The 26,659-nt window shown below is 36.7% G+C and overlaps 4 protein-coding genes across 5 annotated transcripts; 1 reads left to right on the top strand and 3 right to left on the bottom strand.

The window, feature by feature from the left end:
* The first annotated feature begins 391 nt into the window (after nt 1-391).
* LOC126595515 (dihydrolipoyllysine-residue acetyltransferase component 4 of pyruvate dehydrogenase complex, chloroplastic-like) lies at nt 392-3,437 on the top strand. The gene is made up of 6 exons (XM_050261791.1): nt 392-1,531; nt 1,648-1,839; nt 2,089-2,176; nt 2,259-2,329; nt 2,439-2,522; nt 2,998-3,437. The coding sequence occupies exons 1-6, from the start codon at nt 644-646 to the stop codon at nt 3,100-3,102; spliced, it is 1,428 nt and encodes a 475-aa protein (XP_050117748.1). The 5' UTR covers nt 392-643; the 3' UTR covers nt 3,103-3,437.
* Nucleotides 3,405-5,039, bottom strand: LOC126595517 (ACD11 homolog protein-like). Its single transcript, XM_050261794.1, has 4 exons — nt 4,658-5,039; nt 4,008-4,180; nt 3,772-3,917; nt 3,405-3,682 (listed from the first exon to the last, which is right to left on the bottom strand). Exons 1-4 carry the CDS (start codon nt 4,925-4,927, stop codon nt 3,576-3,578), a joined length of 696 nt encoding a protein of 231 aa, XP_050117751.1. The 5' UTR covers nt 4,928-5,039; the 3' UTR covers nt 3,405-3,575.
* A 1,032-nt stretch (nt 5,040-6,071) lies between these two features.
* Nucleotides 6,072-9,816, bottom strand: LOC126595514 (protein NRT1/ PTR FAMILY 3.1-like). The gene is made up of 4 exons (XM_050261790.1): nt 9,617-9,816; nt 9,155-9,372; nt 8,072-8,631; nt 6,072-7,175 (listed from the first exon to the last, which is right to left on the bottom strand). The coding sequence occupies exons 1-4, from the start codon at nt 9,690-9,692 to the stop codon at nt 6,290-6,292; spliced, it is 1,740 nt and encodes a 579-aa protein (XP_050117747.1). The 5' UTR covers nt 9,693-9,816; the 3' UTR covers nt 6,072-6,289.
* A 12,895-nt stretch (nt 9,817-22,711) lies between these two features.
* LOC126595513 (protein NRT1/ PTR FAMILY 3.1-like) lies at nt 22,712-26,562 on the bottom strand. 2 transcript variants are annotated; one of them, XM_050261788.1, is made up of 4 exons: nt 25,818-26,562; nt 25,338-25,555; nt 24,664-25,223; nt 22,712-23,831 (listed from the first exon to the last, which is right to left on the bottom strand). In XM_050261788.1, the coding sequence occupies exons 1-4, from the start codon at nt 25,891-25,893 to the stop codon at nt 22,910-22,912; spliced, it is 1,776 nt and encodes a 591-aa protein (XP_050117745.1). In that variant the 5' UTR covers nt 25,894-26,562; the 3' UTR covers nt 22,712-22,909. The 2 variants fall into 2 exon arrangements, with proteins under 2 accessions (XP_050117745.1, XP_050117746.1); XM_050261789.1 differs by lacking the exon at nt 25,338-25,555.
* Between the last annotated feature and the right edge of the window lie 97 nt (nt 26,563-26,659).

Below are 26,659 nucleotides of genomic sequence, written 5' to 3'. Positions count from 1 at the left end.
GTAAAAAATATCACTAACACTATTCATCTTTAATTATAAGTGTTTGATATCAAATTTGACTCACCTAAATGACAAAATCTATTAGTAATAGTTCATTACTGATATAACCCCTATCCCCTCTCCAAAATATGAACATAATGTAGCTAAAGTTTTTGTGCGTATATTGAACAAAACAATCATTTTACAAATTAAGAGCAAATACGATATATCGATCAAATGTTGATATATCATATATAACATACCGATTAAATATTGACGATACATCCATCAAATCCTGAAACATCAAATAGTGGCTACGTATCATTCAAATAACGCAAAAGATGGATCAATCATAGACGATATATGAATCAAAGCTAACCACATACCAACCAAATACCGAAAAGAAAATCATGAAAAATAAATACGAGTAAAATCGTAAAACAAGTAACGAGAAAGAGTGGGAGTGGGCGGGTGCCAGAAGAAAGGCGATGAAAACAATCTAAAGCTCCCCAGTTTGCTGCGGGTAGCTCAAAGCCTCCAACCAACTCTCTCCCTCGTCTTCTCCGCCCCTCTCTTTTTCTATCAACTTTCTCTCCGTTCCCTTCTCATTCCATTTATCTCCCAATTCAATTCTCTCTCTCTCTCTCTCTCCCAATCCATTCCAATGGCGTCGTCTCCTTTCCTCTCCAAGACCACCATTTCCTTCTCCTCCTCCATCTCCACAGCTCTCCCATGGCGCACCTCCCCCGCCTCTTCCTCCTCTTCCACTGCATTCCGCTCCATTCCTCGCCGCCGCACCCTCACCGTCCAATCCAAGATCAGGGAGATCTTCATGCCTGCTCTCAGCTCCACTATGACCGAGGGAAAGATCGTCTCCTGGGTCAAATCCGAGGGCGACGTCCTCTCCAAAGGCGAGAGCGTCGTTGTCGTCGAGTCTGACAAAGCCGACATGGACGTAGAGACATTCTACGACGGGATTCTCGCCGCAATCGTCGTCGGGGAAGGCGAGACCGCTCCCGTCGGCGCCGCCATCGGGCTTCTCGCTGAGACCGAAGAGGAAGTCGCCGAGGCCAGGGAAAAGGCCAAATCCACATCGTCTTCTTCATCCCCAGCTGTTACGCCCACGCCTCCTCCTGCTACCGCCACTCCCGCCCCTGCAATTGCCCAGCCTGCTCCATCTGTTACTCCTACTTACACTGCCAAAAAGGGCGTGGCCACTCCTTTTGCTAAGAAGCTAGCCAAGCAGCACAAGGTCGAAATTGCCTCCGTGGTGGGCACCGGCCCATTTGGCCGAATTACGCCTGCTGACGTGGAGGCAGCCGCCGGAATTGTAAAGCCTGCTAAACCCGTCGCCGCCGAGCCCACTCCGGTGGCCGCTGCTCCACCCAAGCCTTCTGCTGCAGCCCCGCCTCTGCTTCCCGGCTCAACCGTGGTGCCATTTACCACGATGCAGGCTGCTGTTTCGAAGAACATGGTCGAAAGTCTCTCGGTGCCGACTTTCCGGGTCGGCTACCCGATTAACAGTGACGCCATCGACGCCCTTTATGAGAAGGTACATTGTGGATAGTGTTTGGATTAATTGGATTGTTGGTTTGCAATGTCATTTGGGTTTGATTGGTGTTTGAATTTCTGGAATTTTGGGGTGAATTCATTGAAATTGTCCAACAGGTGAAACCAAAGGGTGTGACAATGACTGCATTGTTGGCCAAGGCAGCTGCTATGGCACTTGCTCAGCACCCGGTTGTGAATGCGAGCTGCAAAGACGGGAAGAGCTTTTCGTATAACAGCAGCATAAACATTGCTGTTGCTGTGGCAATCAATGGAGGACTCATAACCCCTGTTCTTCAGGATGCTGATAAGGTCTGTTACTTGTGAATAATATATTATTTGTTGGTATTGTAGTGTTAAGATTTCGAAGGTGGTCGATGAACCATTACTAATCAACACCAATACTGTCCGCAACTTAACCATTTGTTTAGTCGGTTTGGGGTTTTATCTAAAGGCCTCGATGCAATTAGTAGCGGAACCTTCGTCTTCAACATTTAGTGCTTCTGTTCTTAGTAGTTTGTGTTCTGATTATCGATGGTTGAATTGTATGTGTTTGTGCAGTTGGATTTGTATTTGCTATCCCAGAAATGGAAAGAGTTAGTGGAGAAGGCCCGTTCAAAGCAACTTCAGCCCCACGAATACACAACAGGTTTTTACTTACAAACTCTCTGTCAGTTCTTACCTACTTGCTTTCGTTTTATACTCATTAAGTTATATTGAACTCTTTGTAGGAACTTTCACCTTGTCCAATTTGGGCATGTTTGGAGTGGACAGGTTTGATGCTATTCTTCCACCAGGGCAGGTGAGTTTTGATCCTTTAATACGAGAATTTTTTGTCTTCATGAATCGATAGGATTGTTCTATTTTTTATGATTTTTTAGCTGCTTGCTGAAGTTTTGATTGACAATCAGGGGGCTATCATGGCTGTTGGAGCTTCAAAGCCAACTGTTGTCGCTGATACAGATGGATTCTTCAGTGTAAAAAGTAAAATGCTGGTGAGTGTCTTTGCGTTTTCTCCGTAATGTATACTATTTTGTTGATGTTGTTTCTCGTACTTTACAAGGTTATAAGTTAAGTTTCACACGTATACAAGGGATGAGTCTGTTAAACGAACTTATACACAACTCAAAAGAATACTTCCACCAGTACATCAAACTTGTATAAATTGGCATGTGACATGCTTTACTGAAAGCAACTGTCAATTAATCTTGTCGGAAGAGGAAGGAAACAATCTTATATTTATAAACCTCTCTGTGAAAGGAGGGGAACAACCCTTGCTTCGTAGTTGATCTATTTCCAGAAACATCAATATGTTACATTATTGATTGGATTTAACATCTAGGTTCCTCTATACCGTATATTTTTCTTTTTGCGCTCTATCAATTTGTTAGTTGAACACAATTTCGCTGAACCTGCTGAAATTTGTACAAAAGGTAACCTAATTGAGTTGGAATATGGTTCTTTCTACAGGTGAATGTAACTGCTGATCACCGGATTGTTTATGGTGCTGATTTGGCTGCCTTCCTCAAGACATTTGCAAAGATTGTTGAGAACCCAGAGAGCCTCACATTGTAGTTGGTGTTTCAGGACTCCCAAGGATTAATGTTTTTGACCCTCAGTGACAAAGGAAAGGTGTGTCTATCGAACGGGATGCCCAACTAAGGAACACGCTCTTGCAGTAATTTCTAGCATTTTCTGCTTGTGTTTACTTCATTTTGTTTTGAAATTTTAAGAATTTGCATTGCTTCATCAGTCACTGTTGAGAAAATTTTGAAACAGGGAAATAGTAACTTTTAAATAGTTTGATAGAACTCGGTGAGGGGATTGCTTGGGTAGAAAGTACAAACCCATCGCTGTGTAATAATATTCACCATCTCTAGCAGTTATAAACTTCTGATATTGCAGTCTAATTAATAGCCTCCTATAAACATATAGTTCTCTTGTAACAAGGTAAATAACGTTTATGTACAGACCCGTATTAGCGAAGAAGTAATCGTAACGAACCATACGTTAACGTAGACGCCTACTGAGATAGATGAAGACTGAAGTCACCAGTCCAAGGTGATGTTCTTAGAAAGGTATAGCCTGTCGATGTATTCGATCACCGGACGCGACGCTTGGATGTACCTTTTCATCTTCTTCTCTGCTGACTGATCTGGAATGAAATTGATTGCATTTTAGAAATAAACAGCATACAAAACTGGAGATCATTGTTTCTGGACGGAGAAAAGCTTTTAGACTTACGGGTCTCTTCGAGATTCACCAGCAGTTGATCCCTCGACGGAAGAGCATACATTCCGGCAGCAACCGCTGTCCTGATTGCCCAACTGTGGTATGGCGCACACACTTTGGCATAAGCTGTTGAAGCTGCTTCCCTCAAAGAGTAGTCACTGAAAGGCAAAAGAAGGAAGAATATCTAAAACCGAAAATCTGCAGAATGAAGCACAACTGCAGTTTGCACAACAAAAGTTTGAACATACTCGGTAGACAAGAATTGTTCGAATAGAGCTCTGATGAGGTCGAGACCCTGCCGGACACGGCGCAGATTACGGGAATGGCTTCCGGGGGATTTCACCGTGCCTTTAGCAACATCAAAATCTATAAGGCTTTCTAATGTGTCGTAAGTCCGTGACGCCTCCACAAGATCTTTAACCTGAATGCAAGCAAGCACAGTGTGAGATCCTGCAGGAAGAGGCAGGCTAACTGAAGAGATTGCAACCAACCAGAGTGAGATCTCCAAGTTAGGACAATACTTTTAGGGGCACACTATATTTAGGTATGTTCAAGCTCTCGTTTGGATGCGCAACTAAAAACATTTTTTGTGAAATTGATTTTGGAAGAAGCATTAGATAAAGTACTTTTTTTAACATCCGCTTGAATTTTTACTGATGATTGGTTTTAACAACATTTTCGTCAAAAGAGTTTCGGTCATTTTAAAAACATTTTTAAACGAGACTAAGTCACATTTTCACGTTGATTAATTTCACGAAGATCTCACCAACAAACCAAATCATACATTTAACAAAAAATGAACAATCGAAATCCCAAAAAAAAAAGCAACAATCAAACAAATACAAGAAAATTAAAGAAAATGAGAATTAGGGTTTGTGGTGGGAAGGAAGAAAGGAACCTTGGAGACGTACTCCATCTCGGCGAACTTGAAGGCGAGGCCAAGGCAACTGAAGAGGATGGAGACGAGGGTGGAAGCCTGGGAGAATGTATCCAAACGCAACGTTTGGTGTTGTTTTCGTTGGGAATTATGGGAATGGGATTGGAGGATCTTGCCCAACTCCTCGAAGGCCTCGACGATTTCCGTTAGAGGAGGCGTCGACGTCGACTCCGCCATTGCGATACCGTCCATGGCTCTGGTTCCGCCGCCGTGCTTCGCCGTTAAAGTCATGCACAAACAGACACCTCCTCCCCGCACCGTAATATCAAACTAAAAACGAGACAAAACCGTGTTTTGTTGAACAATCTTGATTTTGTTGCTTTTGTTTTTGGTTGTGTAATTTGTGTTTGAGAAGGAACGTAAGGCTGTCGGGTTTGACCGTTCGAAGCTTCGCTATGGACGCGGCCTGCCATACTTTTAAGTTAAAAAACGGATTTCCAGATTCAAATTGTGGATTCATATCTTAATTATTCATCATACATCGTGCAGTCAGAAATTATTTAACTTTTTTTTATTTAAAATTAAATACTAATAATATCTGACTAAATTAATCGCACAATCAATAGTTAAAATATAGGAAGTTTTAACGAAAAATCCACAGTATTGTTCACTTTAACGAAAAATCATATTTTTACACTAAAAAGTCAAACTTGATACTATTCACTTTACCCTTTTTTTTGTCCTTATCATTAAAACTCAAAATTTTCAAGTCTTTTTCATTAATTTTTTTTTTAAATATAAGGATTCCTACAATCTCTACAAAATGAATCCGGAGATGATTCTCTTGCGTAAAACACAACCGCTTTTGTAAATAATTATAAATATTGATTAGAAAACGGAGAAAAAAAAAACACTTTTGCACGTCAAAGGTCAAAGTCCAAATGGAGAAAAGTCAATCTCTCGTTCGTCTTTGTTTTCGCTTTCTAGACGGTTATTACATTGGGCCATGGTAGTTGTTTTACATCTTGAAGTCAGGTCCAATTTTAAAACGGGCTTGGTTCAAGGCCCTGTTAAGTCCAACTAAAGTTGAATCCAGCCCATATGTTATTTCCTATGTTTTTTTTGTGTTGTTTGCAGTAAATTGAACTTAAAGATACATTGACCAAAAAGAACTAATTGAAGATACAGCCCAATGTACTTTCCTACAGTTTAAAGTCGACTCGTATTTAAATCAATAAAATACTGTATTATTATTTGGTAAATAAAATTTTATTTTTTAGTAGTACTGACACAATATACGTGATTTCATATTTCCATTTTATGATATATGATAGACCATATAATAATTTAGTTTTCCTTTCAGTGCGACAGTTACATCATGTACATATGTATATATAGTTGATATTTTGTGAACAGAAAGATTTAGAGGTCTTGGTTTAGTGGAGAAGAGTAGGAAGCACATTGTTTAGATTCATCTGCTTCCAAGATCTTAATATAAAGATCATACAAACTGGATGTTTCATTTATGAATTTATTAATCCAAAGTAAATATTCTTCTCATTTCTACACTCTAATGTACCAGCAGCTAGTTCTTACTAGCTATATTAACTCTGACTAATGACTAATTTAATTAATTAACTGATACTAAGCCAATTAAGCCTTATTGGCAAGCTCCACTTGATTTTCTCCGGACTCAGCACCTTCTTTCTTTACGACCTGAATCGGCTTAAACGTATACATTTTGGCACAAAATAAGTAGTAAATAAGATTAACAACTTGTAGTAACGTGATTAACCAGTAGAAGTACTCCAACCTCCCTTTGTTCAAATTATTGTCCGGCAGCCAGTTGGATCCATTAGGGCCAGCACTAAACTTGTGCACCAGTGACACCAAAAGAGTGCTCACGTAGTTTCCGGCCGAGATGGAGGTCCAAAACAGCGCGGCAGCGGTGCTTCTCATACTCTCCGGCGCCTGATCATAGAAAAACTCAAGGTGCCCGATTGACATGAATGCTTCAGCCATCCCATGAAGGGCATACTGAGGAACTAACCAAAACACTGAAATGGGGATTATATCATGAGGATGATCGACCAACCCGTGTGCGAAAGCTGCCTTTTTTCGCTTCACTTCGACAAATCCGGCGACAAATGTGGCGAATACCGAAATGACAAACCCTATTCCCATTCTGTGGAGGAATGTTATTCCCCGGTCTAGCCCGGTGAACTTTCTAGCCACCTTAATGAAGATGCGGTCGTACAAGGCGATCGTGGTGAGCATGGTCACTATGGTGAAGACTGACATGGAGCCTGCAGGGATTTCAAAGGACTTTGTGAGGTGCCTGTCCATGGTTTTGGCTTGGTTGAGTGAGAATGTGCTTTGCTGGGCATAGGCTGTGATGAGGAGTATTCCTGATCCCCATATAGGTCCCATTCTGATTATTGATTTCAGTTCCTCGACGCGATGAACGGTGTTGATCCTCCATAGGTTTGGTGCTTTGAGATTGTCCTCCTCCGTTACGATCGCTGCCTTGTCAAGAAATCTGCATTATTTCACCATATGTAACGTTGTTAAATTGTTAAACAGTCTATCAAGATAAGACGCTTATATCATACAAACAATCAATTTAATTAAACCTTAACCGTCCAATTATCGTGATATGAATTTTATTAAACCTAAACTGTCTGTATCAGTTAACCAATGATTTAGACTCGCACACATGTGAAGCTAAGTGCAGCCACGTTGTGGAAATTCAAAAAGTGACTAGGTCGCATGTTCTTCCTTTCTATATATTTGTTGGGTCGCTATGGACTGTGGAGGTGGGGATGACTCTGAGTCTCTGCTAATAGAGCAGAGGACGTGAGATTTTTGTTGCATAGCAGTGACAGAAACAGAAGTACGTGGTGCAGCTCATCCATGAAAGGTCAAGGGATTGTGGTCCCTACATCCAAAACATGAGCAGTGCATGGACAAAACGACCTAGTCATTACCTGCAACCTGTTTCCACCTAACCCTGATAATTATGTTCATCTTCTAGACTTAACATATGTATATGTGTATAATCGAGACTTTTCTTGGCAGGAATCCTATTTTATTGTAGTGGAAATAGGATGAGGGATTTTCGTAGAAACCATGTATTTTATCGTATAAGATTCTCATATTATATAGCAAAAGACAGAGAAATAATGAAATATATAAGAGGTCATATATAGTGAAAATAGTTCATGTGATAGTTTCGTGCATTATCTTATTTTCTTACTACAAAACGTGATACGATAGTGCTGTGTATATAATAATTATATTATTGAGTTTATGTTGTTAAATGATGAATTAGGGCCAACATTTTGACAAAAATCAACTTAATTAGTGGTTTAGAGCCACAATACACATGCAACATGAGAGGGAGAGAGAGAGAGAGAGAGAGAGAGAGAGAGTTACTTCATATGCTTAGTGTGAAGAAGCTTTCCACCCAATGAAATAGGACCGTCGAGTTCATCATTCTGATACAACATTCTAGGATCAGACACCATAGACAGCTTTCTCTTCTTGTAGGCAGCCACCGCCACTTGTATCAACCGGGTAAACGGACTCCCCGCCGGATCCAAGTGCCGGTAAAGATGGTACCCGATCAAAAACGCAACAACTGAGAGAAACATGGCTACAGTTGGAATTCCAAGTCCCCAACCCCATCCAATGTTGTCTTGAATATACACAAGCACCGTGACAGCCAATAGTATTGATGCCCCCATCGCAAAATAGTACCAGTTGAAGTAGTTCCACGTCTTGGTGGTTTGTTTTTCGTCATTCTCGTCGAACTGATCTGCCCCGAATGACACCACGCAGGGTCGGATTCCACCCGACCCGAGTGCTCCTAGTAGGAGGGAGACATACAGAATTGCTAGCTGCCCCCCGTCGGCTTCTTCGCACACTTGGCCGTGGTTGCATGGGGGAGGTCTCAGTTGTGGAAGTACTGCTGATACTGTTAAGCAAATCATTCCCTGGTTCATTGATTAATTGTACAAATACAAAAGTTAATTATAATTAGTATTTAATTAATAAACAAATAAAATTAACAAGGTAATTTATCAATACTCTGAGAGCTTGATTGTGACAGAGAATTAAAAAATTCAACTCAATCAATCATATTGGACAATGCTTTTAATAATTTTAAATTAAATACGTCCACTTGTGACAAATTCTACTTCTTTCTTTTTTTTTTGGAAAACCCACCACGAAAGAATGGTTAGAAAGTCGGCCTAATTAATAATTTTTGAATAAAAAATGGCTCGATGATAACTAGTAATCTTGTGACGATGAAGTTGCTAAGAATCTTAATATTTTTCATACAATAGATATTGGGTGAGCAAACCACATAACTTTGGGTGCACGAGTAATCAATGAGTTGCAAATCTTAAGGTGTTTAATCAATTGAGATGTAAATTTACAAGCGCATAATCTTTATCATGTGTGTTAATAATATATATAGAAAACTAGTTAGAGAGAGAGAGAGAGAGAGATTACAATCTGGTATATAATGGAAGCAACAGTGATAGTCCAGAAGCGGCCAACGTAGGCATCAGCAATGAAGGCGCCAAGCAAGGGGGTCAAGCTTGCAGTGCCACCAACGTTGGTGAGGGTGTTGGCTGCTTTTGTTAAGGGCATATGAAGCTGCGATGTCAAGTAGCTTATCATATTTGCACCGAATCCCACCACAGCCAACTTCTCACAAATCTCATTAGCTACACACACACACACAAAGCCAACAACAATAATAATTAAAATCCCCAAAACAAAAAACCAAATAAATAAAGAGATACATAATAAGAATTGAACAACGACATGATAATCTATGCTAATTTCATCATAAGTATGGAAAGAAAATTCGAATTTACGTGTAAAAAGATGAGCACACTACTCTAGCTAACTTGGCTACACTCAAGTATGACTCGAAAATTTGAAACAACAAGATTTATTAGCTCTTACCAAAGATGAATGGCATAGTGACCAAGCCTCCCTTTTTCCTTGCAGCATGGCTGCCTTTCTCCTCAATATGTTCCATCTTATTTTGGCGTCTCTCTCCTATACTGCTTTAAGCCTAAGTGGCCAACGAAGCTCCATTATTTATAGGCAATGATATGAGGGAAAGGATAGATCTGATAGATCTGGCAGAGTAACTTGTCAGCTGAGTTAAGCTTACTGTTTCATTTACATGTGACCACAGTTGTGTTCTTGTTAACTTTTTTGGGGTTCTCTTTGTTTTGTTTTGTGAGTGTGGGTGGGGTAGGCAAATTGTGGCCTATAAAACTTGGCCAAAAACTTATGGAGTGCGGAGATTTCGATAACTACTGAAACCAAGACAAGAGAAGGTAGGCATGTATGGACAGACGAGTACTCTAATTTACAGTTTTCACAATTTGTCTCACCAATCGGAACAAAATAATCACTTAATATTACGATTTAGTTGTATTTTTATTTACTCGTAAATAAAAAGTTTTAACTTCGATTCTCGTCAAAATAAAATTAAATCACATTATTATGATAAACTCATTGTAAAATTTAATCCACTCCTCTAATCATTTAATATAAATATATATATGCCTCATCGTAATGGTCATCGACTTTTTTCTCATAATCCTTTGTAAGCTAGAAAGGCTTATACTAAAAAACAAAACAAATTATCGCATAGCTATGCATTGTTTAAAAGCGCCACTTCTATAATTCTTTTTCTTTTATTACTAAGGAATGTGTATTCAATTGGGAATTTGAGATATTTCAATGTATTTATAAATTCATGAATTTTTATGGAGTTTAATTGATTTATAGAGATTCCATGTAAAATTTTGATTCAATTCCATCAAAATCTCATGGGGAGAGGTGAGATTTGTGAATGCTTAAAATACACTACAATATCTCTCCAATTCCCTCTAATTCCTCAAATTTTCCAAATTCCTTAAATTCAAATTCTAATTGAATACAACTGAAATGTTATAAACTTCTTTAAAATTCTAATTGAATAGACTCGGATTTCTAAAGATTTTAATAAACTATCTTAAAATCCTAATTGAATACACATTGAATTTCAGAGAATCACTTAAAATCCTGATTAAAAACGTCTAGATTCATTAAAAAAAATTAAAATCCTTCAAAATCCCAATTGAATACACCCCCCTAAGTTAGACCAGAGGCGCAGGCAGGCCTTAGGCCTACCCTTCCTCTTTAATCCTTTCTAAATAATTTAGGCTTAAATGTTATAATGGTTCATGTGTTTTAATCATTAGATCAATTTAGTGCATATGTTTTCAATTTGACCAATTTGGTTTTGTGTTTATTTTCGTTAGTCAATTAAAGACATTTTCATTTAATTTTTGTGAAAAAATTTATAAACTACTATAGACTTATTTATAGAATTATTTATTTGATTTGAAATATTTAAATATGAAATAAAATAAAAAATTAAAAGAAAAATTATTCTCCTCCTAACTTCCCAACCTCCTTCATAACGTTACCCCTTTTCTTTTCTATGTCACTACCTTAATCATTTTTCATATTGAAAGTTTGATCTCTTATGTGTGTTATTTTTCATATTTGTAAAGAAAAAGGGTAACTATATCTCTTATGATTTTTCTTATGAAATTTTTAACATAGATTGAATGAAATATCTTTAATTGGCTAACAGAGACAAACACAAGGACTAAATTAGCCAAATCGAAAACACGGGGACTAAATTGGCCATATGGCTATAACACATTGATCATTATGACATTTAAGCCAATAATTTAGTATTATACTTGCTTTTTTTCTGGTGAACTTAGTGTTATATTTTTTGTAGTTTACACGAAACTTTTAAATTGTATTCATTAATAGTTAAAATAAGAGGTCTCTTTTCTTGTTCAATCCCAACAACACTTGTCCTAAAACTAAATTTAACATTTTTTTTAATAAACAATATTATCTACACTAGGGGGAGGGAATGGGCTTAACCTCACAATGAGCTAGGAATAATGTGGTTTGAATTTGTTTTTGGCGATAATCGAACCTAAGACCTGTCACTTAAACAATTATTAACTCTTAAAATTAAAACCTAAAGTCTAATTTTGTTTTATCAAAAACATTCTTTACATTGCTAATGGAAGAATCATAAACTTTGAGCTTTCATCCTCCCCTTCTTGAAATTTCATATATTTTATCCTCTAAATTCCCAACCCACAACACTATTAAGGTTTGTAAATCTCTTTGTTCTCTCTAACTTTTTACTAAATTTTTACGTTTCATATATTTTGTTCTCCAAATTCCCAATCCATTTTCTATTGACTTGGGTGATGATAGAGAGACCACCTACTTGGCCATATTTCGAGACCACATGATAATATAGTGGTTATGGACTACTTCCTTAAATCATTAAAAAATGAATCCGATCATCAACTGCCACATCATGTGGTTTCCAAATATGATCTAAAAACATGGTCTTCCTAGCATGCATTTTTATTGACTTGATATTTGTAGGTTAGTTTCTCTTAATCCTCCTTAATTTTTTATTGATAACTCTCTATATTGACTTGATATTGATATTGGAAGGTTAATTTCAACATGGAAAAAAAAGCATTTAGCACCTAAAAAAATTTAATTAGCTCACAACTCCAAGCATGTATTATACTCTCTTGTAAATACTATCTATTTATTTTATTTCTAATTTATGGGCTTCGCCACTAAGTTAGACTAAAGGAGGAGGAAGGAGAGAAGAGTCTGGGTTCGAAACACAATTAGACTAACAAGAGAATTTTCTAACATACTAGTCCACCACTTACAAATATGCCTCTATTGTTATTTGTTTACCCGTGAGGAGGAAAAGATATTGAACATACAAAAATATGAAGAACGAAAATTGCTTCAAAAAGGTACTGAGAGAAGCAAGAATCTCTTATATATAAATATTAAGGGGTTTACTACTACCACCGTGGACTGTTTTTCAGAAAAGGGATTCGACTCCTGGGCTTGTTAAGGTTTCATATTTATTTATTTTTTGTTTGCTTTTTCCCAATCATATAGGCATTTGGCGCCTATACTTGCATGGTAACATATTTAATACAAATTATAAAATAAAAGTCATCACGTATACATATATATATATATATGTGCATGTGTAATATTCTTGGCTGCCCTCCTAGTACATGGAATCTTTTTTATTTTATCTGATCAAATTTAATTATATATTAATGCAGGTCTTGGCGTTAACGTTGTTCACATTTTAACATATAGAATTAGGCTTATTATATTAACATCCCATAAATTGTTAAATAAATCTCACATACTTAATACACCTCATATTTACATTTTCAATTAAAAATTATCTTAATACACCCCATTTCATCCCCCATAATACCCTCACACCCCACATTCTTAATATACACCTTACATTTTTTATACACACCCCACATTTTTTATACACCCCACATTTCTCAAATCTTATAACATTCATTTTTAATTTTGCGGAATAATTTCAAACCATCAAAACTTTAGTTTGCTGAATGATTTCAAATTAAATGATTTGAAAAAATATTTAAGTTCATTTGAATGTTTTTCAATAATAATAATAATGATTTCAAAGCTATGGATCGCAGAATAACGAAGACGAGTTCAACTTTAATCGCTTCATGATTGACAGATATGGATCGCAGAATAATCATACAAGTTTCTTGTCTCTGTTGGCTACCACACTGCAGAATCTTGCCATCCTCATCAATATCTTGAACATCATTATTAACTAACTAGTGGTTGTTATATATACACACCGACACACACACACACACATATAAATACTTATATTATTTCAAGAAGGTCCTGCATGCGTTTTAGTTTCATATATATTGAGTCAAATAAGTTCAGCCGATAAGTCGCGATTCTTCAGACTGTTAGACGGTGGAGAAGATTCGATTTATCAAATGCAGCCAAGCAAGCATTACCGTAGCCAAATTATACAAGGCGTGTGAAGGCATAGTGCGCTTGACGTGAGCAATGAAGCTGGCGAGAGGTGAATTACTGAAAACTGAAAAACTCACCAAAACCATATATTTAAAACCAAAAGAATTTTATTTATGAAGGAATGTACTAAGTTCAGTCATCTAGAATCTAGTTGCAGATGAGTGATTTTTGAACCGTTGATCTGTACAAGTGTGAAAGAGAAAATAAAGAGATGGTAATCAGTTGAAATATAATATGTGTCTAGGGGTGCAAATTGAATTGGAAATTTCAATGTCAATCGAAAATTTTACGTTTCGAGTCTGAATATTTTTTATTTTGAAAATTTTCAAAAGATTAAGATGGCAATTAGAATGTCTCTATCCAGTCCAAAATTAGGAGATTGAAAATTACCGATAATTAATCCAAAATTTCGAAATTAGAACTATTATTTGGTTTCGAAACATTTTTAGATTAGTATTGGAATGCTTGTTTCCTTATCCGATCTGACCAAAAATCACCCATATTTGTGTCTAATATTCATGTGTAGATAAAATATCAGCTAAAATAATGTGCAAATTGTAATAATCTTAAGATAAATCATATGTAGATAAACATCTTCATCTAATATTCCAGTATTTGTCAGTAACAAAGAGGGTGGTTAATCACCCATTACCCAACCGCCACGTGTCATACTATACCTTTCCGCCTGTTCCATGAATTGACTCAGATCAACGTCACCGTGACTCTATCTAAATGAGCCGGATTTGGATTGTGATTCAAAGATCAGTAGGGTGGGCTAGAAGGGGCCCTGGAAGTGGAAAGGACTAATGTGGTCCTTGCACTAATAAAACTCGGTGACGCACCAGTTTTGCTTAGTTGGATTCGTGAGGTTTTGGGTTTAGGATGATTTTCGTTTTTAAGGTTAGGATGATTTCGATGTTTATTTTTTCATTTCAATGCAATGGTATTTTATGTTGAAGAGTGGAGAAAGTTGAGTTAAGTCATACAATTAGCTCATCATAATAACGTGTTATATAGAAGTCATTATTATTATGAGAATCAAACTTAAAACATCTTACCTATAAGTAAAGAGAAATACCAAAAGCTTGTAATACTAAATCCATGATGATTTCGATGTGATGGGAAATAAATAAAAATAATGGCTTTAGGGGACCAATTGGGGCACGCATTTTTTACTACTGAAATTGTGACTTGTGTTTTTGTCTATAAGAATGGGACATTTTGTATCGTTACGTGATTGTTATGCCTAACCGAATGTGATTGCCTAAAGAGCTAATTTAAGAGAGTAGGTGATGTAAATTGTAAGATGTGATGAAGGTGATATAATTTGTAAGATGTGAAGTATCATTTGGAAAGAGATCATCTTCGGATCTCTTCTACTAAAGTCCACGGATCAAGTGATCCGGGTCATTAAAATTTGATCAAACGGTTAAAAACTAAGGTCTCTTTTAAAAGTTATAATAATTTTAACCGTTTGGATGATCACTTGATCCGTAAATTTTGATGGAAGAGATCCGAAGATGATCTCTTTCTCTATCGTTTATTGCCAGGATGATTGCAAACGCGTTCGGAACCACGGAGCGGTAAGTAACGCTTTCAATATTTTAACATATAGCAATATGCAATCATAATATCATATAGATTGAAAGGTGGATATAATTTTCAGCCGACAAAATTTGGGAACAAGACAGAATAAAGTTTGCTGGCATATATATGATCTTTGTAATGGTTTTAATTGCTTCCTATCTACAAAAACATATGAAGTCTCTTAAAGAAATAAAAACTAATGGCAAAAAAATTATTTTATCCATCTATGGAACCCTAATGAATTCTAAATTAGCTTACATGTGAATGACATTTTATATGATAAAATATTCTTTAAATGTTGTTTCATAACAACATGCATGTTTTTCAGTCCTTAGATTAGATATGGTAAACCTCTGTGATTGCAAAAGAAGTGAATGTTACGCGTATGCATATATATGTACGCTAGGTTGGTTGGTTAGTACAATATATTTGTCTATTTGTATCCAAAAATAATTTTACCAAAAAGAAAATGGAAAAGGGAAGAAAATTGAGCAAAAAGAGGTAGGTTTGTTATGGACGGTATATGTTGTTGAACCCTCATCACCGATCCACCGAAAGATACACATTGCGAACTATGATTCTATCAGAATTCAGAAGTGCTCAAGTGAATCAAGTCCTCCGATATTTGTCTGTAGGCCCCATGGCCAAAACAGTGAAACCTATCCATATTCGGGAAGGAAGTCGTGCTTAGTGCTCAGTGCTGCATGCATGCGTGTGCATGATTAAGAAGATTAGCGCATTCTCATTCTCTTCTTTTTCCACCGACGGACGACACTCTAGAAGAGATTTTGGTTTCTTTCATTTCAGCCACTTTCCAGTTGCTATATTTAAAATGATATATATTTATAGTTATGCTAAATGTTGGACTAATTTAGATTAGACGGTAAATTATCTAATGCACAAGAAACCACTGATCAATATACGTATACTGTGATTCATTCGAAGTTGAGTTACGTTTTTATAAATGTCGTTTTCTTATTTCCATGTGCGATGATAATGCAAGTTACATGACAAAGTTGTCATCGTTCATGATAATTCATACCCAGTATGTAAATGTAAATTATGCACTTTTGCCTTTGTGATTTATGGTGGCATGCATTTTGCATATAATATATACAGTGACTCATCATTGAACATTCTGCAGGATTTTTCACCTTTATATTGACTTCTAATATGCAAGATTTGATTCGATTCCAGACGAAACTAACTTATGAGACCAAATATGTAAATCGTATGATGTGTTACTAATAAAAAATAAACACGTTAATTAATATTTAAATTATTATCCAATCATCAATATTCACATCATCTAATTTACAAATTATAATTTAAATATATTATCTTTCTAGCATTATCTATGCCAAAATACAAATGAACACCACCTATTTGTATTTATTGCGATACAGCTCCAAACTTAAACGACAAACCGAAGATAGAAAAAGAAGACCAAATGACATACCACCTAAACCCTAAACGACAAACCAAAGATAAAAAAGGAAGACCAAAAGACGTAGCACCTAACCCTAAACACCGAACCCCTAATTTTTTCGAAAGATTTTCAGTGTGATCGGCACACGAGGTGGTACATCATGTGTCATTATACAAATGGTGGAATTTGTGTGTTAAAAAGTTAATAACTTTAAAAATAAAACTTTCCACCATTTATATAAAAACATGTGGTGTACCACCTGTGTTCCCATCACAATGAAAATTTCTCCACTTTTTCCGTGTTTGATTCATTCCTTTGACAGATGGAAAGACAAAAAATGAGTAAACTAAAATATCTTGTTAGGGCGAAAGTAAGCAACTCTTAGAAAGATTATATATTTGTATATAATTAACTCGCATGCTAAGCAGGATTGACTACGAGTATAACAAGGAGCAAGACTTTCTGAATTTTAACATAATTAGCTGATTCCACGTCGGTCCCAGAACTCTAACCGAAGTTTTATCACATTTCTAGAGCACCTCTTGCAAAAGTATAAAACTCAATTTTTTTTTTCTCACTTTGTTTGTGAATTCTATCCTCGGTTTTCTTCGTGTTTATGGTAGTGTAAATTCTTGTGAAGGTAAGGCTATGTAGTCACTGCCGATCATCACATTTTCTCGTCGATTATTAATATTTTTTTTTTTTTGCGTGGCTTTGTATTCATATATGGCTAATTTGGAAAATATTGCGACGGCGACTGCATGCAAATAAGATTCAAAATCATGGGCTCCCACTATGAAATTGCAACGCCGCAATGCATGACTCTAAATTTCTAGTCCTGCATCCACAGAATTTGTGGTCTTCCTGATTTATATTGTGATTGTATCTGGACCAAGACGGAACTCAACAGAAATTTAAATGTGAGGTCGTGGTCCATTTTTAATCGGCTATTTCACGACGGCATCTTCACGTGGAGAAATACATTAAATGTGCGGTTAAAAAGAAAAAAAAGAACGCCTTACCAAGTGACTAGTCAAGGCACTCTTACAATGGGTTTTCTTGTATTTGGATTTTGGATAGCATTTAATCTCACAAAATTACAATCCAGAATGCACAGATCCCATTCTTTGTGAGAGACCTAATCAATCACGTGATCAGACTAGCCTACTAATTTTTTTTCTTGTCTTGCTTAATTTTATAATTGGGATATTTTGGATGCGGTCCCTAATCCTTAACATTCTTTGATTAAAACCTTAATAGTATTCAAAGTTTGATCAAGGTCACTTGACTTTGTACACCTCATTATATTACTATTGATATTTATATTTTTATAGTTTTGACATTAATTGTTTAATATTTTTTAAGATTTATAATCCTATAAATTTAAAATCCCTCATTATAATACTATTAGAAACAGTTACAATAAAAAAATTTAAACATTTTGATTGAATAAATGGATAAAAACTATGTAAAAATAAGAAATAATAAATGGCAAAAGAATGTATCCATAGTGTTAAAAAAATGGTACATTTCACATATAACAAAGTGGTACATTAATAAAGAAGAATGGGTACATTAAAAATAAATTAGGGTATAGATAAAATATTAAAAATTATGAATACAAATGAATTTTTAAAAATATAGGCGCTAAAAAAAATTAATACATGGGTACAAAATAAAACTAAAAAAGAGAATACTAAAAATATAGAAAAAAATGTTGCAAATTAAAAGTGGGTACAAACTAAAAATATAAATATAAATATATGATATAAAGTTTAGGCATAAAACATAAATATACCATATGTAATTTTTCTATCATTGATTAAATATACAATGTCACATGACGGTATACACATGAGTACAAACACAGATAAAACTTTAAAAAATATGGGCACAAAAAGAAACTAATATATGGGTACAAATTAAAAATGAAAAGAAAATTGGTACAAATTAAAAAAAAATTGCAAATTAAAAATAAGTACAAACTAAAAATAAAAATATATGATAAAAAATTTAGCCATAAATATAAATATACTAATTGTAACATTTTTAACATTAAAGGAATATATTTAAAAATAAAAATATTTTATTATTCAATTAATTAATGATGTTATTAATACCCAAGGACCTTGATTAAAAATTGAAAAAGAATAGGATTTGAATCAATGGAGTAACAAAAAGAAGGATGTGAACCTAGTTTGATATACAAATAGTTAATAATAACTTACCATTTCTTGTACGCTACAGATAATCCACATAATCCAAACTCCAAACTAAGAAGGGTTCAATGTGAAGAAAAAAATGCAACAGAACTATAAAAGGAGGCCAGCAGAGGGGTTCTTATAATCTTCTTCTTTTTTAGCTGACGGGTTGGACACCACTTAAAACCAGAGAAACCATGAGTCCCTAAAATCATTTGAAAGAGTGGAATCAAATCATTAGCCACTAATGTAGAAATGTTTCCAACAAAGCGTCACACGTTTCTAGGAAGATAGAACAAAACTGAAACACTTTCAAACCATGAGATTAACGATTGGACATTCATCAAGTTCTGTAAGATCTCTACTTTCCTCGTAGTGTATTGCTTAAACAGCAATACACTTTATACAATTGATTCATTTTAGTTAAGTTTGTCCAATTGGTGAATCCTGCCCATATGTTATTTCCTATGTTTTTTCTTGTTTGAAGTAAATTGAAGATACATTGACCAAAAACAATTAATTGAAGATACAGTAAAATTTCAATAAAAAAAAACAGTAAAATAAATAACTCTAGGGAAAAAAAAAATCAGCAATGCAACAGTAATCAAATTTATGCAGTAAATTTGTTCACGGCATGATGTGCCATTGCTTTATGTGTTAATAAGAAGTAAAGTTTAAATTCGCCTCATATTTAAATTAATAAAACACTATCTTATCATGTGGTAAACAAAATTTGATATTTTTAATATAATTGACATAATATACGTGATTTCACATTCACTCATTTTATAATATATAAAGAAGATGACATTAGGCCATATAATATCCTCATCATAATAATGGTTTTGAGTGTGACAGTTATATCATGTACATGTGTTATATAGTTGATATTTTGTGAACAGAAAAATTTAGAGGTCTTGGTTTAGCGGATAAGAGTATGAAGCACACTGTTCAAATTCATTTGTTCCAAGATCTTAATATACATAGTATAAAGATCATACAAATTAGATGTTTAATTATGATTTTATTGAGTCCAAAGTAGATATTCTTTTCATTTCTATACACTAAAACACCATGAGCTAGTTACTAGCTATATGAACAATGACTAAGAGCAGTTCCACCTGAGGTGGAATAGCCCGGCACTCAGTGGAAAAAAAAAGTTGGGACTCAGCCAATTCACTCCAACCCGTGGAATAGACTGGCACCCAACCCAAGCCGGTCTACAGGCCGGCCTAAAATCGACAGAGGAAGGAGACGAGTCATTTGACGCCATGTTGACATCATGGCTACCGTCTCTCTCATCTGGAACCCCATCCGACGCCTGGAACCCAATCCCTGGAAGCCCATCAACCCCCTTCCCTTGATAAATCCATATATTCAACACCATATCCCCCTTCCCTTTGCGAGCTCCGACGAGACGACGACGAGGAGACCAGGATCGGCTCTGTTCACCATCCCAACCCCTCACTCTCTGTTTCTCTCCCTGTTATCCGGACAACCACTCCTCTTTCTCTCACTGTCACTCGCTCTTTCTCTCACTATCTCCCTTCCACTCTGCCATGCCAGGATCGGCATGGCTTTGCCTGCGCCGAAGAAAGAACGAAGTGACAGGGGAAGGAACTAACCCCAATCTGAAACCCTATTGATAAAAAGATGATTCTACCCCTCTAACTCATCATCCAAACCGTGGGATCTGAAGATGAGATGGGCAGCCTCGTCATTTTACACCGTAAAAAATTTCTAGAATGGTGTGGTGAGGAGGAGGTCAATTTCCAGAAGAAGAAGAAAGGAAGAAGTCAGAAAGTAAAAAACCAAATTATTATTTTATAATAAAAATTAATAAAATTGACTAGGCTATTTAATTTTAGGGGTGGAGATGCATTGGTCTATTACTGTTCATTAGAGTATATCACTGTTCACTTGAGTGGATAAATGGACTGGGTGCTGGCTCAAAGTTCTTAGGGGTGGACTTGCTCTAATGACCACATGTCCCAACACAAATTAATTAATTAACTGATAGCATATTAAGCCTTATTGGCAATAGAGTGGTCCATGAGGGTAGTTAGAGTAGGCAGCCGCCTAAGGCTCTCACTTTGGAAGCCCCAATTTTTTTTATATTTTATATATTAATAACAACAATAAGGTCTTGTCTCACTAAGTGAGGTTAATTATATGAATTTTAAAATGTCATTGTGTTGTATAAATCCTAAACCCTTTATAATATATATATATATATATATATATATGTATATATATATATATATAAATTAATATCTGTTTGGACCCAATTTTACATCAACGGCCCGTGCAATCAAGGCCGTTGAGTAAGCATAGCTTCCAACCGTCGGATGGAAAAATGAGGCTAATTTTGTTATTAAAGGATAATATTATGGTTTTATCATAGTAATTATTTTTTAATATGAATTATCTTGGCGTATTCTTAAACGGGATAAATAAGATGCAAATTATATCTCTAAGCAAGCGGTACAGTTCAAATTGAGTTGGGATGTGTGTGGACGTGTGGATATGCTGCAAAGCTAATATTCAAGAAAGAATGATTAGGATGCATGCATGGATGGATGAGTTTAAAGGTGATAAGGTAGGAAGCCTAGGTAGCCTAGGCTTGGTGACATTAATGGGATGTGATAAGGCTTTCAAGAGTTAGCATTGCAATTAAATTGCAGGTGCTTACGACATACATAATTCACATACATGTGGAGGATTTGCCTGCTAAGCAGCGTGGAGGGTTTGAAATTAATGAGAGTTCTATTGCGTGTGGTTGGCATCAAGCATTTCGAATATGCTGCTTGACTAGCACCAATTCAGGTTGTGATAATTATTAGCAAAGGGATTGGCTTATCAAGAGTAAAAATATGGTGGTGATGCCGTGTGTTAGTGCGTGGAGGGAGTTTAATTTTTAGTTGGACTCTATGGAATAATCCAAGCCATGCCAAATAGAAAATATGACTACTATAAATACAAGGCTGCAAACAACGTGTAAAGCCCTTCCAATTCAACACATAAACTGCTCTGCGTAAATTCTCGTTCTACGCGAAACCTCTCAACAACCTTGAGATTTTTATTTTCTTTTTCGCCGACACATCTTCAATTTGGATAAACAGCATTGTGAAGGCAACCGGCGAACATCTTCAATTTGGACAAACAACACCGTTGCTGTAGAATCAGCCGACCGCGGAGCACCTTCAGTTTGGATAAACAGCACTGCGTCGAGGCCGACTGGTTATCTATCCAAGTCTCGGTCGAGAATGATTTTCGAATCCTTATTGGCAGAGGTCATCTCATTAACCTTCTCGACGAAGTGAGGTGTTACAAGTTACAACATTCGACACATTGAAAACCGAATTTGATATTGAACTTCGCAGAACTAGCAATCTTGTCTTCATGCTCTGGAACCCGAAGGCCGAGACGTGTTCCTTCCTCAGCCGCAGTCACAAGATTAAGAAGTCAGCAGCGCGCTCAACGGAATATCAACTCATTTTACTCACTAGCCGAGCTCGGCCATCAAGTTAGCACGCCCCATACACAACCGAATGACGTAATTAGCTCATTACTTACTTGGTCTGCGCGCCACATAGGCTTGGTAGTTTTTAGGGTCAACAATATCACAAAGCTTGTATTTGTTCAAACAAGAAGTTTATAGATTTTGAGTTTTTGTCTAAATACAATAGCTCACTGGGTTGAGCAGCTGAGCCCAATATTTGTAAGATTTGATTGTTTATATAATTAACTGAATTAAAAAGCAAACTTATTTTGTACGTGAAAGGTGAAACGTCAAGCGACTTAAACATGTTCTTATTGACTAGAAAAACAAAGATGATTACTTCTTTTGTCGCACTCCCCAGATTGCCAGACATCAAACCCTAAACGGCCAAACCCTTTGAATGGGTTAGCTATTTTATTAATTGAAAAAAAATTGATTGAAAAATTAGATTATGTAAACTTAATTAGTACATTTGCATCTAAAAATGCAAGACATGTAATAATATATTTTTTTTTTCACGAATTTAGCAAATTAATTTTTATACAATCAATGTGTAAAAGGTAAAGAACTCTAGAGCCTTATTTCGAAAGCTGGCGTAGAGCCCCCAAGTTCTCAGGGCCGGACTTGATTAGCAAGGACCACTTTTCCCCATGCTCGGCACCTTCTTTCTTTACGACCTGAATCGGCTTAAACGTATACATTTTGGCACAAAATATGTAGTAAATAAGATTAACAACTTGTAATAACGTGATAAACCAATAGAAGTGCTCCAACTTCCCTTTGTTCAAATTATTATCCGGCAGCCAGTTCGATCCATTAGGACCAGCACTAAACTTGTGCACCAGTGACACCAAAAGAGTGCTCGCATAGTTCCCGGCCGAGGTGGAGGTCCAAAACAGCGCGGCAGCTGTGCTTCTCATGCTCTCCGGCGCCTGGTCATAGAAAAACTCGAGCTGCCCAATTGACATGAATGCTTCAGCCATCCCATGAAGGGCATACTGAGGAACTAACCAAAACACTGAAATGGGGATTACATCATGAGGATGATCGATCAACCCGTGTGCGAAAGCCGCCTTTTTTCGCTTCATTTCGACAAACCCGGCGACCAATGTGGCAAATACCGAAATGACAAACCCTATTCCCATTCTGTGGAGGAATGTTATTCCCCGGTCTAGCCCGGTGAACTTTCTAGCCACCGGAATGAAGAGGCGGTCGTACAATGCGATCGTGGCGAGCACAGTGACTACGGTGAAGACTGACATGGAGCCTGCAGGGATTTCAAAGGACTTTGTGAGGTGCCTGTCCATGGTTTTGGCTTGTTGGAGTGAGAATGTGCCTTGTTGCGCATAGGCTGTGATGAGGAGTATTCCTGAACCCCATATAGGTCCCATTCTGATCACGCATTTCAGTTCTTCGACGCGATGAACGGTGCTTGTCCTCCATAGGTTTGGTGCCTTGAGATTGTCTTCCTCCATCATGATCGCTGCCTTGTCAAGAAATCTGCATTATTCATACATAATCACGTTAGGGTTTAGGGTAAGGTGACTCTGACTCTCTGATAATGGAGTAGAGGACGTGAGATTGCTGTTACTTAGCAATGATAGAAACACAAGTATATATGTGGTGCTGCATGCTCATCCATGAAAGATCAAGGGAATGTGGTTCCACCTAACCAAAACATGAAAAGTGCATGGACAAATGATCTATAGTCATTATCTGCAACATGTTTCCACCTAACGACAATCGTGATAATTTGACGATGATACTAGCAGCTAAACTGGTCATCTCCATGTTAAACATGGTTAAAAAGCAGGTTTGAGAGAGAGCTGACCTTTTTTTCTTTCTAGTAGGTAGGTTTTAAAAATTGTGCCCTATACTACTACTAACCAATTGGGTAATTATGTTTATCTTATAAACTTACCAATTGGGTTATACGTATATGTGTATGATCGAGACTTTTCTTAGCAGGAATCCTACTTTATTGTAGTGAAAATGTGATAAGGGCTTTCGTAAGAACTATGTATTTATCATATAAGACCTTTATACTATATAGCAAAAAAAAAGGAAACAATGAAATATATAAGAGGATATATATTGTGAATACATAATTCTTATGATGATTATCACATTTTTCTACCGTAAAACGCGATGCCTACTATAAAAAGAGTACTCTTATATATATATATATATATATATATATATAATATTATCAAATTCATGTTGTTAGATGGTGAGTTAGGACCACACATTTTCACAAAAATCAACTTAATAAGTCGTTTAGAGTCACAATAAATATGCAACTTGAGAGAGAGAGAGAGAGAGAGAGAGGTACTTCATATGCTTAGTGTGACGAAGTTTTCCACCCATAGAAATAGGACCGTCAAGTTCATCATTCTGATACAACATTATAGGATCAGACACCATAGACAGCTTTCTCTTCTTGTAGGCAGCCACTGCCACTTGTATCAACCTGGTAAACGGACTCCCCGCCGGCTCCAAGTTCCGGTAAAGCGGGAACCCAATCACAAACACAATAACTGAGAGAAACATGGCTATAGCTGGAATTCCAAGCCCTAAACCCCATCCAACGTTGTCTTGAATATACACAAGCACCGTGATAGCCACTAGTACTGATGCCCCCATCACAAAGTAGTACCAGTTGAAGTAGTTCCACGTCTTGGTGGTTTGTTTTTCGTCATTCTCGTCGAACTGTTCCGCCCCGAATGACACGACGCAGGGTCGGATTCCGCCCGACCCGAGTGCACCTAGTAAGAGGGAGACATACATAAATGCTAGCTGCCCCCCATCGGCTTCTTCGCACACTCGATCGTGGTTGCATGGGGGAGGTCTCAGTTGTGGAAGTGCTGCTGATACTGTTAGGCCAATCATTCCCTGGTTCATTGAATAATTGTACAAATAGAAAACTGAATTAGTATTTAATTAATTAACTAATAAAATTGATATTGGGTGGGCATAATATGTATTAGTAGAGAGAGAAAAAAATACAATTTGATATATAATGGAGGCAATGGTGATAGTCCAGAAGCGGCCAACGTAAGCATCAGCAACGAAGGCGCCAAGCAAGGGGGTCAAGCTTGCAGTGCCACTAATGGTGGTGAGGGTGTTGGCTGCTTTTGTCAAGGGCATATGAAGCTGCGTTGTCAAATAGGTAATCATATTTGCTTCGACGCCCACCACAGCCAACTTCTCACAAAACTCATTAGCTACACACACACAAAGCCCACAACAACAATACACTGATTACTATCATAATTAATTAAATCCCAAAAAAAAAAAAAACTAAATAAACAAAGAGATATAAAAGGTGACAATGATAGGATAATTTATGCTAATTTCATCAAAATTATGGAAAGAAACTTCAAATTTTGGTGCAGAAAGATAAGCACACTGCTCTAATTAACTAACTTGACTAGACTCAGGTCTGCCTCAGAAAATTTGAAACCACTAGATTTTATTAGCTCTTACCAAAGATGAAGGGCATAGTGAGCATGCCTCCCTTTTTCCTTGTAGCATGACTGCCTTTCTCCTCCATCTCCACCATCTTGTTTTTGGTGTCTCTCGTTTACTGTTTTAAGTCTAAGTGACCAACGAAGCTCCATTATTTATAGGCAATATGATATGAAGGAAAGGATCGAGCTAGCAGAGTAACTTGTCAGCTTAGTTACGCTTACTGTTTCATTTACGTGTGGCCACAAATGTGTGCTGTAATACTGATGATATTTTTAGTAATCACTATATATATTTTTGGGATGGTCTTGTTTTGTTGGGTGGGGAAGGCAAATTGTGGCCTATAAAACTTGGTCAAAATTTGATGGAGTACAGAGGTTTTGACAACTACCGAAACCACGACAACAGAAGGTAGGCATGCATGCATGGACACCGACGTGTTTTCTAATGTACAGTTTTCCCAACTTGTCTCGTTCGCAATTCTAGAAGGGCTTGTACGAAAAGGAGAGGATGGGACAAGGGTTTATATTCGGGACGGTCATTTCATAGATGTGATGTCGTCGTCCATTTTTAATCAGATATGTCGCAACAGCATGTGAAGAAATACATTGGAACGGTAAAATAAACTTCAGTAAGAACGCCTAACCACGTGACTGATCGAGCCACTCTTACAAGAGGTATTCTTGTACTTGGATAGCATTTGATCACATGAAACTACAATATAGAATGCACGGATCCCGCTCTCTGTGAGAGGCCTAACTAATCACGTGATCGGACTAACCTACCAAAAAAAATCTTGTCTTACTTAACTTTATAATTTTAATTTTATATACAGATAGTTAACAATATATACTTGTGAA

The sequence above is a fragment of the Malus sylvestris genome, chromosome 13 (assembly GCF_916048215.2).
Source record: "Malus sylvestris chromosome 13, drMalSylv7.2, whole genome shotgun sequence".
In the NCBI taxonomy this organism is placed as follows: domain Eukaryota; kingdom Viridiplantae; phylum Streptophyta; class Magnoliopsida; order Rosales; family Rosaceae; genus Malus; species Malus sylvestris.
This window is presented reverse-complemented; position numbering and strand designations above follow the sequence as displayed.